Here is an 18,878-nt window from a genome sequence, read left to right as displayed (position 1 = left end):
AGTGACATATTTTCTGAACCCCTTACATGCTCTTTCTTCATGATCAAATTAGCAGTTTCTGACAGGCGGTTTTATTCTTTCTAGAAATGGGTCAAAGTACATGCATCTGTGTACAAACTTTAACAGTCAAATAGACGGCCATTAATATACATGTTCTCAAATGTCTTTCGCTCAATAAGTTCGCTCAATTGCAGCGGAGTGTGTGTGCGTCCGTGCGTGCGTGTGTGTGTGTGGAAATTGTATGCGTACCTTGTTTTGATCAATTATTTCAGCTTCATGAATTCCGTGATATCAGAGTAGATGCCGAAAATACGTCAGCTGTAGATTCAAGAGGACGTCGAATTGAAAGGTCATCACAATCAAATTACACACATAACATGTGTAAAGAAAGGATCTACATGTAAGCTGATGTAAGCAGTTCCTGAAACAGAACAGTTGTCATATTGAGACTACAGTGTTTGATTACCAATTCACAATTCTGTATTCTCAAATCAGTCTTCAGCAACCCTTGCTTGACATAAAAGGCGACTAGGCTTGTCGTAAGAGGCGACTAACGGGATCGGCTGGTCAGGTTGATGCATGTCATCGTGTCCCAAATGCGTTGATCGATGCTCATGATGTCAATCACTGGATTGTCTGGTCCAGACTCGATTATTTACAGACCGCCGTCATATAGCTGGACTATTGCTGAGTGCGGCGTTGAACAACAAACAAACAAAACAAACCACCTACGGTAGTACAAGAGCATACTGTTATAAGGTTAAAAAGGCATCTTAAAAACATTAGAAAATGGTAACAAATAAAACCGTTATAGCTGCAATGAGGAGATGCATTAGATATAGTTTGTGACAGAACTTTTAGTTTGAAAGGAATCAATAGATAAAAGACATTTCACATTTATCACAAGTATATTTTTGACATTTCATATTTTTCATTGGATTGGTTCCGGGTTATCGTCCATTAGTTAATGAAACAAATAGAGAGTTTCAAGGTATATTTCATTTGGAGCTTCCGGATGCGAATCACAAAATCAATAGAGAGATGAGCAATATGGTACGTAGGCTTCTGTATTTTTCCGATTACGACACACATGAGTTCATGGTCAGATCTAACGTTTAACGAATCAAAATGAGGTATTGTGACACGTGACAAAGACAGGCCAGACCCGAACACTATTAAATGATACTTTAACATGAGGAAAAGAGAGCGCGGATTGCAATCGGTCGAGTCGAATCCCGATCGTTCTAAGTTTCCCCAGTTAGTGACGAGTCTGGCCGGTCTGATCCTGTCCTGTATTGATAGATGGGCTGAGAGTAAGTAAGTATATGAGTATAAGGCTGGTGTTGCGTTTCTTTATTATGCGTGTGTGAATGCTGATAGACAACTTGGAGTAAGTGTCGTTAGACCAATCACTCCTTGACGGAGCCGAGCCGCTGCGGACAAGGCGAGGGGCAATGTTTTGGCGTAATTGACCACGAGGACCAGGAACGGCAATACATTTAGTAACTGTATTAGGGTCGCTCTGGACGCCCGAAAGCAGTTACGACAATACATTAATATCAATCAAAAGATAAAATAGTCGCAATGGCCGTTACGATTTGAAGTGCATTACGTGTAGACTCTTTCTTGTATTTTTACAGCTTTGGCTATTCATAATAATTACACGGAATGGCGTTACAATTGAATAGATGGTGGATAGAGGACAAATTCCAACGACGAGTCTCAACAGGATAGGACAGGATTAGACGTTCGAAATACTAATAACGAATATTATAAGGAACTTTATTCTTCAGAAACGAGTATCTTTTTAATGACTTTATTGTATATACATTTTAAACTATTTCCTATATCGCTTTGCCAGGTTTGAATAAATTTATATTTTAAAGGATTTTCTACTGTAGAGATAGGATAATCGAGACTAGTTGACGGTTCATATAATTGAATCTTCTGTGAATGACACGACGCTATGAACAGAGTGAGTGAGTGAGTGAGTTGGGTTTAACGCCGCTTTTAACACTATTCCAGTCATATCACGGCGTGTCAGCTTAATGTGGGAGGAAAGCCCGAAGTCATGCAGGTCTCAGACGTTTACCACTTCGGTGAAACCCACGAGCACGGGTATGGTGCTGACAAACCTAGAAACATTATCGGGGCGAACCGGGATTCGAACCCACAATCATAGGTTTCTGGCGTGCCCAAGGGACGCAACTCTGCACAGCGAATCGCGGCGCCTTAGACGACTGGGCCATCCGTGCCCCCATATGAACAGAGTCCAAACAAATAACACTGATCTTTCACGAAGCAGAGGCACGGCGATATCATCTCGACTTAACGTTCTCGTGCCATCTAATATACAACGGGATGATCCTGTGTAATAAGGAAACACCTTTTTCCATCTGACACTTCATTTATAACAGTCTGATTCGTTTTACCTGTAATATTTCCAAGAATTCATCTTAGGAGCAATTTTGAATGTAAATCTACACCGAACCCGCGTTCAGAAGAGACATTCTGAATGATCAAGCTCATGAGAGATAAAAATCATGTGCTGAGTTAGTGATTAGCGAAATGGAGCTGGGGCCGGTGACGTTACATGCGTCAAGATGGGGGAGGAAAGACTAAAGCAGCATCCAGGTACATTGCCATATTGGATAATAGGTCCGTCGTTACTTTACCCATGGCCATGGTTTCAATCATCCCAGTGGGTTTGTTTGTTTGTTTGTTTGTTTGTTGTTTTACACCGCACTCAGCAATAGTCCAGCTATATGACGGCGGTCTGTAAATAATCGAGTCTGGACCAGACAATCCAATGATTGACATCATGAGCATCGATCCACCAAATTTGGATCGATGACATGCATCAACCAAGTCATCGAGCCTGTCCACCCGATCCCGTTCGTCGACTCTTACGACAGGCATATTCGCCTTTTACGACAAGCATGGGTTGCTGAAGACCTATTCCATCCCGGGTCTTCACGGGTCTCCTCCCTGTTGGAATTCCGGGTTCAGCAGACTAAATGGATGCGATAGTCGTATCCCAGTTATTTGTATCGATGCTCGTGATGTCAATCACTGGATTGTCTGGTCCAGATTTATTTACAGAACGCTGTCATATAGACGTCCTCGACCCAGTGTATTATATCTCCAAATTATTATAGCATGATTGATAGCTTCGTATCGGAAGTGACGTCATCACCACCCTCGCTCCTAACTCCTAGCAGCATAAAACGTCTCTCGCTCGTTAGAGTCATTTGATTGGAAGGCCTGTTTTTAGCGTTGTGAGTTTCTAATCGGGCTCGAATCAATGTTGTTGCAGCTCATGGGCTCAGGATATTCATCATAATGAAGTGGATACGCAGAATCACTGGCAAACGATCATATTTTATAGCTGGAATATTGCCGAGTGCGACATTTAACATAAAAAAAACAATCAACCAATAAATGGTATTCATCAATGTGGAAAATGTCTATAAACTACGTTAAAGGTTGGTTGTCCTCACGCATAAAACTGCACGTATTTGAAATACTGTTAAACACGTTATGAGACCTATACTCAAAGACAACTCAACGCCGTCTGGTACAATGGTAGGTCAAGTCACAGTTGACAGACAGACCCGTGAAGAATCCCGCACATATACGAACCGACCGTTAGTCAAATCAACACATTTCCAAATGGTGCTTTGCTCTTACTTAAATCCATTTTGTTTTCGGCGCAAATAGACCTTTAATGGTACAACTCGCCCTAAAACTCAAATACCATACCGAATCGAATCACATCCTACTAGTTTCGTAAAATCAGTATGACACACATGGAAATGCAATAATTTCTTTATTACCCATTATTTCTTAATCCTTTTCAGCTCCACTTCAGTACAAAACACTTATCGTGGCTGACATCATAGAAAACCAGAATTATCGAATGGCGAATATCGTTTCTAGTGTGACGTCATTCCGAACTTACGTCACAATAAGATTCAAATGACGTCAACAATGTCTACGGATGACGTTAACAATATACTGGTACGCGTGAAGTGATAGCTGCATAAGGGCGCATTCGATTTCTATTAACTATTCAAACCATGTGGGTAATAAAAGAAGTTCTATTTGCTCAGTCTAAACAGTGTGATCCGAATATTGATAGCATATGATTTGATATATTTATCGTTGTATCACAAACCTCATGACACACGACTGATTAATGTTTACTGTTAACTTTCTCTGTGGTTCTAACAGTCTCTGTGGTTCCAACATCCTATGTGGTGGTTCCAGTCGTTGTGGTGGTTCCAGACCCTGTGGTTGTACCAGATCCTGTGGTGGTTCCAGACCCTGTGGTTGTCCCAGACCCTGTGGTGGTTCCAACAGTCTCTGTGGTTGAGGGATCCTCTGAGAAAGACAACAATGATACAAATATAACACACCTATCTTGTTTATGTTCAGTTTTATATTTCGGTGATATTAAGAGTATTTGTATTTTACAGGTGTAGGTGAGTGATTGAGATCGCTTTAGCGCCGCCTTGAACAGTATTGTAGTTTAATACGGGAGGAAAGCCCGAAGTGATGCAGTCTCAAATGTTTACCACTTTGGTAAAAAAACCAATGAACACGGCTTTGGTGCTGAGAAACCTAGACACATCATCGAGGCGAATCAGGATTCGAACCCACGATCACAGGTTTCTGTCGTGCCAAAGGACGCCACTTTGCACAGGGAATAACGGTGCCTTAATTAGACGACTGGCGTCCCCTTGACCCTCTCGGCATTAGAGTTTCTATTTTACTATAACTTACCATGCTCTGTCTCCAGAATTCCGCACACACCTGTGAACCAATCATGCCAGACCAGTCTCCGCCGTGCAGATACTTTGTCACCATCCATCTGTATGCACCATAAGTCGTCCACGCACCTGTTTCAGAAAGGGACATGGTCACATATGACAAATATCTTGACCAAACATGCAATAATAAAACGAGTTTCGTGGGTTTTTTTTGCAAAATTGTATAAATGTAATTTGCATTCATTCGCCAATATAACGGTGCACTCATGATCAAGAATATTCCAGGTATATGACGACGATATGGAATATTCGATTCGATAGACATCGTGAGCATCGATCTACGCAATTGGGATAGGATGACATGCATCGAACTCGACCACCGGATCCCGTTACTCGCCTCTTGCCACAGCATGGGCTGTTGAAGATCTATTCTAACCCGGATCTTCCCGAGGGGTCACACAACGTATGCTCATAGTGCTCGTCATAAGTACACTGGTCGACAGGTCAGTTTGCATTCTCAACTCCATAGGGAGTATGCAACTGAGGATGTATTGTGTGATCCCTTAAGTCACTTTACGATAATGTATCATGATACTTTGTTCACGTACATGTATCATGAGACATTATTTCAGAATGATACGCGGTCTATTTATAAAAAAAATAGAAACGTTAACTAAATTCACTTTCTTATCCAATGTTCATTTCTATTACAAGACGGTCAATCTTATGTAGGCAATATAAGCATCATTGTTCAATAGTAGAGACGTCCCACTTGATATTGGAAGATTAGGTATGTGTGAATATATTTCATCGTGTGAACGTTTTTGGGAGGAGTAAGTGGGTATTGGTTTACGCCACAATATGCCAACCACGCCGGGGGACGCTAGATATCAGCTTTAAAGCATTGCACAATATGGGGAATCGAACCGGGGTGTGATGAGCGTAAAACCTTTAACTGCTAGGCTACTCAGAAGCACCATTGCAATTTTAGTCGTCCCTGTGCGATGAGTGATCCGAAATTATTGTTTAAAACCCCGAAATACTCACTGGTTAAATGCAGAGCAATACTCCCCGACTTTCTGACCACAGATGTCACAGCAACCACACAGGTCTTTGATGCGTTCGCATGGTGTACATTTTGGGACCGCGCACTTGACTTTTCTACATGGACGGCAAGACAGGCCCTTGGATTCGTTCACGAAGATCACACTGATTACGAATACCACCACCAAGAAGACACGGCTCATTGTTCCTGAAATCTTCTGCTATATCTCAGCTAAGAGGGTAGCTGAATGGATTTAGTTGTCACAAGTTGTTAGATATGTAACTTTGGATGCGTCGCCTGTCAATGTATTGGCATTTTATGGCGACAGTCTAGCAAGAAGGCTACATCTGTCTTGATGCTACAGTTGGTGCCGCGCGCATATGACACAATTGACAACCGAGTCCCAGCCCACCACTAGGGTGATCTGACCAGAAGCAATAGTTAACATAAACGATGGGCATATTGGTGACTTTTCAAAGTTCCATTCATTTTCACAGCAGCACGTTTAACACGTGCTAAGCTTAAACCTTCATTGAAAAAAATATAGTTTGTACAATTTTTAACACTCTGGAAATAAATTACCTGCGATCCTGGACTTCAATTTGAATTGCTGAATGTTAGTTGTGAGTTTATTGTATTTTTATAACTTTTTTGTTATTGTTTGATTGCAAGCATAATTATGTATCTCTTTATGGCATTATTCGATACTAGTTTTCATTGTATGCTATTTTTGTATTGATGTCACTACTTTAATTATAACAGCGCCTATGTAGAATTATCACTTTATAGTTATGGGAGCTTCTGAAGGCCATAAACAGCAGGCGTCGTCATTCTCGTATCTTGTCGCATTAAAATCTAACAGAGTTAAACTACAATGGAAATGACAATTGCATGGGAAGTAAACTCAAGCTTCATTATTAATGTGTACTGGTCACAACAGGTGTTGAAGGACTGACGTTGTTCACACCAAAGGCAACATGGATGCCGGATAGTCCAGGCACTGTTGCATTTGTCGATGTAATGTCTACTGAGTGTTGAAATTGAGCGAATTAATGTTGATGTCCACAGCTGCCAACTTTATCCCTAATATTTAACGGCGACCTCATAATAATTTAATTTCGAAACAGACATACCAATTTATTTCGATTCGGATATATATCAGCACACCAGTTCGTATAGTGAAAGACCAAGTGCGCAATCAATTTATTGGGTGAACAAAATCGTCCAAAAAAGTGACATATTTCGGAACCACTTTCATGTTCTAACTCCATGATCAAATTATCAGTTTCCGATTAACGGGTTCAAAGTACATGCACATGTGAACAAACTTAAACAGCTGAGTAGACGGCCATTTGTGTACATGCTTTCAAATATCTCGCACAATTGCAGCGGATCGACAACAACGACAATTGAAAGAGGGGTTTACGAATTACCTTAATATTTCAAGGGATTGTTGAAAAGAAGGGACATTTTGCACACACAAGAACACTTCAAATTCAAGAAATTATATATACACACACACACATATATATATAAATATAATCTCTGTGTGTGTGTGTGTGTGTGTGTGTGTGTGTGTGTGTGTGTGTGTGTGTGTGAGGCTACCTTCCAATGACCCGTCATTGGTGTGATCAATTATTTCAGCTTCATGAATTCCGTGATTTCAGAGTAGATGCCGAAAATACGTCAGCTGCAGATTCAAGAGGACGTCGAATTGAAAGGTCATCACAATCAAATTAAACACATAACATGTGTTTAGAAAGGATCAACCTGTAAGCTGTATGACCTGTATGAGTTGAAGTAAAGAGAAATTTCAGCCACAGTCCTGGTCGAAGCACAAGTCTAAGGCACTGATCACATTGCTACCCCCTTGGCTTGCAAAGTTTCAGATCCCATATGGCTAAATGGAGTTTTTGTGAGTTTGTGTGGTTTGTGTTTTTATGGTGTTTAGAATTTTAGGGTTATTGACAGCGTGTTTGTTGTAGGTTTTTAGATGCAGCCGAGTAGGCCTGTTTTGATTAGATAGATGCCTCGTGCTTTATAGGTTTTTAAGTAATTTTGGGTTTAGTAGCGTTGCTTGTGTCATTTGATTGTTGCAGTTCAGTGTGGACTGGGGTGTTGTTCTGTGTTGCTGGTAATGTGGGCAACATAGTATTACTTGTTCATGTGTTTCTTTTAAGTTGCAGTGGGTGCATTTACCGGTTTGGTGTTGTTGTTTTTTAATTTGGTGTAGGTGGAGGTTTAACTTAGTGTGGCCTGTTGGTAGTTTGGTTATTACTTTGTCAATTTGTTTGGATTTATGATGGATGTTTTGTTTTTTTGAGTGGCTTTTGTAGCAGGTGTTTTAGTTTGCAGTCAGATTTCTGATAGTTATTTTGCCACTTTTGAAAGGGTTTCTCCTTTGTGATACTTTTAATTTCGTTTTTTGATATTGGTAGGTTGATGCTTACTTCTTCTAATATAAGTGCTGATTTGGCTGCTTTGTCGGCGTGTTCGTTGCCAAACACTCCAACGTGGGAAGGGATCCAAACTCTTTCTTTGTCTTTATCTAGTTTACGTAGATTGTTGGCGCTTTTAAGTATCTTTAGTATTCGTTTTGGGCTATCTTTTGTGTTTTTGTTTTTTTATGGCCTGGAGCACACTTAATGGGTCCGAACGGATTAGGATTTTTTGGTGTCTTCTTATTTGAGCGCTGTGGAGGTCTGTTCTTATCCCCATTAATTCGGCTGTGCAAATTAAATGATTATTTGGGAGCCTATAGGATTGTGTTTCTTTTTGGGGTTTGTTGATGTGGATGCCGAATCCTGTGCGTTTTGAGCTCGGGTCAGAGCACCCGTCTGTGTAAATGTGGCATTAATTTGGCCATTTTTCGAGGATGTATGCTAGTGTGGTGGATTGGAGGTATTTGGATTCTTTATTTAGTTTTGTGGAGAGAGATATGTCGATTTTCGGTGTTTGGAATTTGGGTATGAAGGTCTTATTTGGTGCTGTGTTTAAATTATTTAGGTTGTGTGTATTTAGGTAATTTATCATGCGTTGAGAGACTGGCAGTGAATGCAGACTGTTTCTTGTATTTATACAGGTTGGGCTATTCATAATAATTAGATGGAATATGTTTAGAATTACCAAAGGCGTTACAATTGAATAGATAGTGGATAGAGGATAAAATCCAATGACCTGTGTCAACAGGATAGATAAGAGTGCGTTAGTTGGGTTTAACGCCGCTTTTAACAGTATTCCAGTTATATCACGGCGTGTCAGCTTAATGTGGGAGGAAAGCCCGAAGTGATGCAGGTCTCAGACGTTTACCACTTCGGAGAATCCCACAAGCACGGGTATGGTGCTGACAAACCTAGAAACATATTCGGGGCGAACCCACAATCATAGGTTTCTGGCGTGCCAAAGGGACGCAACTCTGCACAGCGAATCGCGGCGCTTAAGACGACTGGGCCATTCGTGCCCCCGGATAGTTTAAACGTTCGAAATACCAAAAACGAATATTGTTCCAAAACGTGTTTTCTTTTAATGACTTTATAGTATATACATTTTTAACTATTTCCTATATCCCTTTGTCAGGATTGATTTATATGTTAAAGGATTTTTCTACTGTAGAGATAAGCCTTTGTCTGTCGTACTTTTGTACTTTGTTGGATTGTTATTGCATATGACAAGTCACAGATGTCTATAAAAAAATGAATGCTCTGTCACCATTACTATCCAAGTTGCTGAGTGTTCGATTGTTCCTACTAAACGATGTAAAAAGATGCTTCTTGCTCATGCAAGAATTATAGTATCCATCTTAATGCGTAGCTTAAATGAACACATATTACATTTAACAAAAAAGCATTTACTAAGGACCGCCTCTATGGTCGGGGGATAGAACATTTGCCTGGAGAGAGGAAGGTCGGTGGTTCGTCATACCAAAAGACGTTTTAACTTGGTACTTGTATCCCTGCTCGTAAGGGGATAACAAGGCCTGAGTCATTAAACTGTCGTAGTGGGATGTCCATGTTAATCTGCGGCATGGAATCTCAACGGGCTAGAAAAACAAAACAGCATTAGTCTGGACTAATAAGCGCATTCATCTTGCGACCATAAACCCCATTTCGCCTCATACCATTTCCTGGGTCACCTGTCGTGATTTTGCATGAATCTCGCTGAGAGCGGCCTAAAACCATACTAACCTACTCACTCGTCTCATATGTACGTTATATCTATACCCACGAGCATGTGTAATCAACTATCTGGTATGGTGATTGCTGAATATAATGTAATTAGTGTTTGAATGACATTGTTTATATACTTGTTACAAATGCTGCTCAATAAACAGTGATGTGGAATACATAGTTGTTTGTTTTCAGCGTATGCCTAAGTTTGTATATCTGCTATCCAAAATGTCTTATTGTTGATATAAATGCGATGTTTAACAATGCGATCAAAAACACTCTCATTGTTCGCATTTAATTCAACCTCGCGTTAATTTCAAGATTTACAGTAGTTAGTTGTTGAAGCCTAACGATTCACATTTATTATCTGCCAGTGAGTTATAACGCTGCTTTGAACATTCCCAATGTGTCATTTCTCTCTGGAAGGGATATTTTGGGGATGTTGCCCTCATTAAAAAAAAGCGAACAGTATCAAATTTAACCAAAGCGCGACAATGTCCCAAGCGGCACATTTTGATCATTTGTCGCGTCGTCGCGCTTTTGATAATAGTTTTTACTTTTGATAAATGGTGACAATGCGAAAACGCGACATTTTCCATGGTCAAAATATGTCGCAATGTCTCACTGTTGACCCATCTAAAATTGGTAAAAAAGGCGTCCTTTACGATTAATGGTGCGCATGTGTAGTGAGATAATTAATCTCTGCATGTGCAGAAATCGTTATACTTCTTTTCAAACTCCAGTGGTCCTTTGTTAGCTACAATGGTTCTAAATCCAAAGTACCGATGGCGTTGTAGGTTACTTTTCTCAAACATAAAACTATATAAACCAAACCAGCAAGAAAACAACCTCTTTGCAGAGTTGCGTTTTCCAGAAGAACCAGAAAAATATTATCATAAACTTACCAGTACTTTATAAGAACACGGCCTCGTAAGGCTTGATACTGTTAATAGCTTAACGGGCTTCACCTTTCTAAATGTAGCATTAAAACATGGTACACATAAGACACGTTTTGAACGTTTCAGTATTAATATATCTCCATGTTAGAAGGAGTATGTATCTGTATCTTTGCATTCGATTTATGGGGAAGCATCATACGATAGTATACCTAAGCATACCACTATCGCGCCACTTTAATCCACTTTTTGCCTGATCAGGGTCTTGGTAAATAGTATAAAATCATATGATATAAAAGTCCGCTTAAAAAGCGCATAACTCAAATATGTTCAGAGCGCTGCATTATAATTACCCCTAACCAGTGTGCACTCGATTTTTCATTCTCAGCCCTTTGGACAGTATATAACCAAACTACCTGTGGGGCGCTAGATTGTTTAGAGTCACATTACCATCTCATCCGACCGGGTACCCATTCATTGCTGGGTTAACAGTCACATTACCATCTCATCCTACCAGGTACCCATTCATTGCTGGGTTAACAGTCACATTACCATCTCATCCGACCGGGTACCCATTCATTGCTGGGTTAACAGTCACATTACCATCTCATCCGACCGGGTACCCATTCATTGCTGGGTTAACAGTCACATTACCATCTCATCCGACCGGGTACTCATTCATTGCTGGGTTAACAGTCACATTACCATCTCATCCGACCGGGTACCCATTCATTGCTGGATGGCCCAGAGGCATGTTTCGAACAAAGGAGACACAACGTATGATACACGTGATTCAGTGTGGAGCAGTGTGGTCCCATCCAAGGACTCTCCGCGACCAACGTTTTTCTAACTTCGCCTGATTTGTGATGCATGCGCTGTGCATAGGATCACCTGTCACTACACAAACCACGACAGCTTCTATTGAAGTTAGACTGGTCTTAAACGTTTAATATATAGGTCTCTATGTAGTATATAAAATGACAACTACGGGTTCTAGACCAATCACTGTTATACTACATATTAGTCTTATTGACTCTCTTTCCAAGATTCTGTCATTATCTTAAGACGCTGGGAGTGTGAAGCATACACAATCGAGCATGCTCTTTCCTCGAAATTTTCAAAGAGCTTCATATCACTTTATAATTTCCGTCTAATGAAAAATAAGAATTAAAAGGGAAGGTTTCGTATGAGTTTTGGGTCAATCGGGCACTGGTGACACAAGAAAAACACAATTCAAGACTGTTGGATTCGGTTATATTTTAATCTTATTTCAGTGTAAATACAGTGTGTTGTTTACGTGGTGAGCTGAGATCTGGTCCAAGATATGGAAACAACCTGGAAATAAATCAAATAGAGACATTAGGTTCTCATCTCAACATTCATTTGCACACCCATTTGCGAAATTGAAAGAGAATAGTATTTACCTTGATATAGTAAAACATAACTGACGAACAAGAATGCTACACTAACTTACTGTATTAATCAGGTTTTCAGACTCTTATTCTTCCACACACGCCCTCGAAGGTATCAGGTAAGACTACGTGTCTCTTGGCCTCCGCCATGGTATTATTCACTATGTTTATGCACCACCTGTTCCTTGCGCACCTGTTTCAAAGGAATTGATAAAAAGATTAAATTACATTACCTTAATGGTTTTATTAAAGGGCTTGCTAGATGTCAGACATGAAAGACACAAGAAAGCTTAAAATATTGCTGTACATATACTAGCAAAACATAAGGGAATTTATGAAATGATACTGAAGAACAAATGACGATAAATGTCTGTGAATTATTTCGAGCGTAATGATCAGTATCTGGCGTGTCCACAATGTTGGACGATATATGCACGACATCTTCAAGGCATACTGTTCATTAACCTGAGGCCAACCATTCTGCATAGCATATTCCGAAGGTGGGCCACATTGGTGGGTGCTGGGTATCTGGTGTACACGCTCCGCCCGAGAACATACCACATATGCACGGTTTGGGACATGTCAGGGAACTTAGCGGGCCAGTCCAATGTCTGTACGCGTTCTCGTCAGAGATAATCGGTGACGACCTGGGCGCGATGTGGCCTAGCGTTGTCATCTTCCAGTTCCTGCCGATAATTTCAGCGAATGGTACAGCGAAGCAATATTTCGTCTTCATATATTGTTGGCCAGCAACATGTCCATTCACTATAACCAAATCACTGCCCCACACCATGACACTACCGCTCCCTTACCGGTCATGCTCAAGAATTCTGCTCGTCGCCCACAACGTTTTCTGATATCTGTGAATCAGCAGCAGAAGCTTGATTTGTCTGTCAATAAGGTATAACGCCATTGGCGCACATCCCGTCTGTAAATAAGGTATAACGCCATTGGCGCACATCCCGTCCCTGGTGTTGCCGCCTGCGGTGAGCTGTTAGGGTCACACCCTCCACAGCAAGCCTTGCATTAAAGCGGGTTGCATGGAGTCGGTTTTTAACTGTAGATGTGGAAATTCGCCTTCCTCTTATTATACCGAATTCTCTAAAGGCAACTGGAGCAAATTTGAGTGAGTGAGTGAGTGAGTTGGGTTTAACGCCGCTTTTAACAGTATTCCAGTTATATCACGGCGTGTCAGCTTAATGTTGGAGGAAAGCCCAACGTGATGCAGGTCTCAGACGTTTACCACTTCGGTGAAACCCACGAGCACGGGTATGGTGCTGACAAACCTAGAAACATAATCGGGGCGAACCGGGATTCGAACCCACAATCATAGGTTTCTGGCGTGTCCAAGGGACGCAACTCTGCACAGCGAATCGCGGCGCCTTAGACGACTGGGCCACCCGTGCCCCCGGAGCAAATTTGAATCTTATGCGTTATGCTATTACTGTAATGAAACGATGTTGTCTAAGTCTCGTTTTTCAGGCCTGCCACGCCAGGGTTTTATGTAATTAAAGTTTGAAAGTGAAACTTCTTTGAGCCCCTGAACACTAGAATGTCTGAATAATATTTATCTGTCTGAATAAAATGCTTCTTTGTGGAATGTATGATAATATCATTAGTAGCAATATTGTTCATATTTGGCACGCACGTTAATAGTAAAACGTCGAACATTTTCCTGTTTAGACTGGTTTCTCAAATGAAACCATAGCTTGGATGATAATCATAGTCATTCACCTTTGCGATTTTTTGAAAAAGGAATTGAAAAATATTGCACCTTGAAAGTACACAGAAGTTTCTCCAAAGCATTCCCTGACATTAAAAATATTCTAAACGTAAAACCACAGCATATGAAAATAAAAATAATCCTTTTTTGGACAGTGCATGTGCAGTTTTCGATCACATGAAAAAGATTGCGATGTTTTCTTTGCAGCACAACATTTTCGTTCAATAATGGTCTAGTAGGCAATTCCCTTCCACTGATTTACCCACCTGAACTATAAATAAAGGAAACTGCTTCATCTGTTTCATATTTAGATCTATGCAAAATGATTCAGAGTGACAGAAACACTCCACAAGACAAGACAAGAGGGATGACTTCAACTTTCCAACAGTAAAGTATCCCTTTATGTCGAGCAATATTCCAGCAGCTCCAGACCTCGGTGTCTACGTTTTACAATTGAGCATGCTCTTTCTACCAAGATTTCTAAGAGCACCATGCGTTTGTTTATGAGGGTAACAACATTCAAGGCTCAGTAAAGTTTTCAAACAGTTTTATCGCAGACATGTGGAGGACAATTCCAAATTTGACGCATCGGCGACAAAAATAATGTACAATTCCCTAATTTGACTTATATTCCCGCGTTGTTTTCATGTGTAAATTGCCTTGCCTTTGCATGTGACGGATGCAACCGGAGGCGCAGGATACGCTCATATCTCCCGAACACCGAATCATTGTATGATTGAGATTCATAAACACACGCTCATGATATAGTCTAACAGAAGGACAGAAAGGTACCTATTCTATAACGTTTCATGGATCATATGTGAAGGACTTACTTTGGTGTCATTGCAGAACAAGGTCACCCGATTCTAGTTCCACAAACATCACAGCATCCACAGGTGTCTTTTACGAAGTTTCTTCTTCTGCATCCCTTAGGCCTCACACATGTGGTTTCGGAACATGGGGGACAGTTACCATTGGCCTGGTCTACCAGCACCACAAGGACAACCACAACCAAGAGGATATATCTCATAGCTGTTTAGTATTCTAGGAATAAAAAAACGTCTTCTTTCGGAAAACAGACGAAACTTTAGAGGTATCAATGCCTTATATACTCTTTTCGATAGGGTCGTGGAGGGTCGTCATTGGACTTTACGTTTGAACATCATTGATAGGCTAGGCCATTTCCACCACCCAATCAATGTATAAAGTATAGTTCTTGCAGGTGGTACGTTAACCACGCCCAGACAGTCAAAGTAATCCCGCTCTGATTAATCTTCTCAACATCTTCTGTGTCAATATTTTCACCTGGAAAAAAGATAAGCACCCCCAGATGTTTTTCAGTGAAACAAAAACTGGAATGAAATCAATGACGAAATGACCTCGGAGAAATGACTGTGATGTGACAGAAACCCTCTCAGAATGTGATTGTTTGTTTGTTGTTTAACGGCGCACTCAGCAACATTCCAGCTATATGGCGGCGGTCTGTAAATAATAGAGCCAGACCAGACAATCTAGTGATTGACATCATGAGCATCGATCCACGAAGTTAGGATCGATGACATGCTTCAACCAAGTCAGCGAGCCTGACCACCCGATCCCGTTAGTCGCAGGGTCGGATTTTACGACAAGCATGGGTTGCTGAAGACCTATTCTACCCCGGATCTTCACGGGTCTCTGAGAATATGAAACCACCACCATTGTCAATTAAAGGCTATATTTAATCACCATATTGTTGTTCAACCATCTCTGATGTTTTCACCCTGAAGCATCCCTTACAAGTATGTGGATGCAGACATTTTACTACCATATCAGGTGACTGGTTATTCTCTGGCGTTGACATCTCATATTGACTAAAAGTGATGATCAAAGATGTATTTACTTTCTATATGCAGAATTTGTGCAAAATAAAAGCAAATGTCAGTTGAAGTTCCCTGAGAAAGCAATATGTGAAATGCTGGACATTCTCATTGATATCTCTGTAGAATTTGGTGATCAGGCATTTTAAGAAAAAGTAGTCATCCCCATGGGAACAAATTGTGCTCCCCCTCTTGCTAGACTTTTTCTTTATGCACACCAATGCAAATTTCTGCTCGGATTGCAAAATCAAAACAAGGCAATTTGGCCAAATGTTTAACTAACGCTTCAGGTATATCGATGCTCTGATAGTGTTTAATAACGGCCAAATAGCTAATTCCCTTCCACGGTTTTACCTACCAGAACTAGAAATACATAAGACCAATGAAAGCGCCTTATCTGTTTCATATTTAGATCTATGTATAAATATTCACAGTGGCACTAGACTCTCCACAGGACTGTATTACAAGTCACCTTCACTTTATTTTCGAGCAATATTCCAGCAGCTCCAGCCTTTGGCGTTTACGTTAAACAACAGTAACTTTTGAGGTACAATGGAGCATGCTCTTTCTATGAAGATTTCAAAGATCGCTAAATGACTCTTGCGCAAAAGCTTTTTGATCAGGGTGACCTCAGTAAAGTTTTGAAAATGTTTATGGTTGACATGTGGAGGATTTAATTGTACGCATCAGTGACAAATTTGATGTCTGATGCAATTCCCTAGTTGGACTTCAATTTGGTAATTTAATGTTCCCGTGTATTTTCAGGCGAAATTGCCCTTGAATGTATTTGTGACAGGAATCAGGATACGCTCACCTAATCGCTAACACCAGGTATCATTACTATTTGATATTGATTCATAAACACATGCTTTCAGATGTAGTCAGAATCGTACAATGGATATTAGGCGCTGTTACTTATTTATGTGTATATCTGTGCACAAAAAAATTAATACGTGTATACCAAGTTAGAATGTAATCAATTGGTATACAGTTAATCATGCTGCATAAAACGGAGGAATCGAACACGGGTCTTCGGCGTGACGGGCGAACGCTTTAACCAGAAGGCTACCCAACCGCCCAAACATTGCAAGAAAATTTAACCTTGCCTTTTTTAAAATTTCGAAATAGTGTTAAAATGTTTTATTGTCATTTGGAGTTTCACGCCATGTCCAATATGTCACACAGCAATCTTTCCACTGAAGGAACTACAGGCAATAGTATATTATATTAGTACCTCGCAGTACATGAAAAAAAGTAATGTATCAGTTGTAATTAACAGATGTGATATAGAAGTGTATCAGTTATAGATAAAATATATATATATCACTACAAAGTAACCGAAAACCAATAAGAGCAGAGACTTTATATCGGTTTCACAAGAGCGAGAAACATTTTCAGTGATCCAGTCCTACAATTTTTACAGCTATTTTGCCTTTTCCGCCAAAAGGAATCTGGGCCCGGTTCCACAAAGCGATCGTAGCGCTAAGACGTAACTCTCATACTTTAACATAGGCTTACGACTGGCGTAGAGTTACAATCGCTTTCGGGGCCCAATTTCGGAGACTTGTTATAACCCCGACAAAATGTCGGGGGTATATAGTTATACCAAGATTCCGTCCGTCCGTCCGTCTGTCCGTCCGTCCGAAAAACTTTGTCCGCGCGATTTCTCTTAAACTATTCAGTGGATTCATCTCAAACTTAGTACATATAATCTGTGTCATATGGAGGGGTGCAGTCAAAAGAAACAAATTGTTTTTATTAATTTTCCAAATTTTTTTTAATTTTTCAAACCCTAAATTAACCCTATCCTAGCTTTTTAATTTGTAACTACTGACACACTAGGTGGGTCGGGGGTATTAGTGAGCCACGCTCACTTTTGCACTTGTTATTATCTGTATTGACGTCTTATATGCACACCACGACATAATATATTGAAGGTGAATGTGTCAACATTAATCGTTAAATTTATAAACTCAAATAACATTTGGCAGTGAAGTAAATGCTTTGTATTTATTGTCAGACAGATTCATACATAAAGGCAGAAGCATCGTATAACATTGAGATCTTTGTAACATACAAATATATCGCCTTGACAATGGACAGGAAGAGACAGCAGAGTGAGTGAGTGTGTGAGCGAGCTTTACTCCTCGTTTATCTATATTCCATCGATATCAAGGACACAGAAAAGGACTTCACACAATGTACCCATGTAACTTATATGAAAACTAGCTCATCAGCTTGAAAAGGTGAACTAAAACGAATCAGTGTTTCAAACGTCTTCATAAACAGAACGAAACAGTGTTCAAGGTGCAGTTTCCGAACTAACTCATTTGAATAAGATGAATATAAGATACAAAAGAAGAAACACCTGTCAGTGCAACAAAATAGTCTCGATGTGTCAGACTACACAATAAGAACACTCCAACAGTTGAGTAAAACTGTATCAGGAAGAAAATGTCAACCGGAAACATGACAATGCGCATGACTACAGCAGTACGATGGCACGGAGACTTGATCGCAATGCGAAGTCACACTAACCAATCTAGTAACATTAGATGTCTTTCCCACATACAATTCGTAACATTCAACAATTACCCATTAAAGAAATGTATTTGCTTTTCAACAAATGAAAAATAAGTAAGGTACGCTATAATCTCATTCGTGCGTAGCTTAAGTACTGGCATGTGTGCAGTGGAACGTACAAGAAACTTATGCCGAACATGCTTTTACATGCTTGTACAAAGCAGCTACAATAGTTTCAGATACTTTATTCAATATCTGACGGTAATCTTGCTTACCATATTTAATCAAGATGAAATTGGCTGTTGAGAATGTTTGGGTTCTAAATAGAAATATCCTTACTTGCTCAGGGTCAACTCAAACAGAGCTGCGTTAAGACGTTAAAAGATGGTACTTGTTGTTAACATGCCTGGCGCTCCGCATTAAGGACCTAAAATAAGGACTGGTCGGCTCGGAGTCCGTATACTGTGTCTGAGTAGGGTATTCAT

General features: G+C 40.3%; 1 protein-coding gene and 1 long non-coding RNA gene across 2 annotated transcripts; both read right to left on the bottom strand.

Annotated features, from left to right (window-relative positions):
- Nucleotides 1–3,812: 3,812 nt before the first annotated feature.
- LOC124137003 (perlustrin-like) lies at nucleotides 3,813–6,203 on the bottom strand. The gene is made up of 3 exons (XM_046503083.2): nucleotides 5,820–6,203; nucleotides 4,786–4,901; nucleotides 3,813–4,383 (listed from the first exon to the last, which is right to left on the bottom strand). The coding sequence occupies exons 1-3, from the start codon at nucleotides 6,017–6,019 to the stop codon at nucleotides 4,253–4,255; spliced, it is 447 nt and encodes a 148-aa protein (XP_046359039.2). The 5' UTR covers nucleotides 6,020–6,203; the 3' UTR covers nucleotides 3,813–4,252.
- A 5,918-nt stretch (nucleotides 6,204–12,121) lies between these two features.
- Nucleotides 12,122–15,089, bottom strand: LOC124136995. Its single transcript, XR_006861465.2, has 3 exons — nucleotides 14,848–15,089; nucleotides 12,354–12,484; nucleotides 12,122–12,214 (listed from the first exon to the last, which is right to left on the bottom strand). It is a non-coding gene; the product is annotated as an uncharacterized LOC124136995 (long non-coding RNA).
- Nucleotides 15,090–18,878: the final 3,789 nt, after the last annotated feature.

Source organism: Haliotis rufescens, unplaced genomic scaffold (genome assembly GCF_023055435.1).
Source record: "Haliotis rufescens isolate VD_foot unplaced genomic scaffold, xgHalRufe1.0.p SCAF_16, whole genome shotgun sequence".
NCBI lineage: Eukaryota > Metazoa > Mollusca > Gastropoda > Lepetellida > Haliotidae > Haliotis > Haliotis rufescens.
This window is presented reverse-complemented; position numbering and strand designations above follow the sequence as displayed.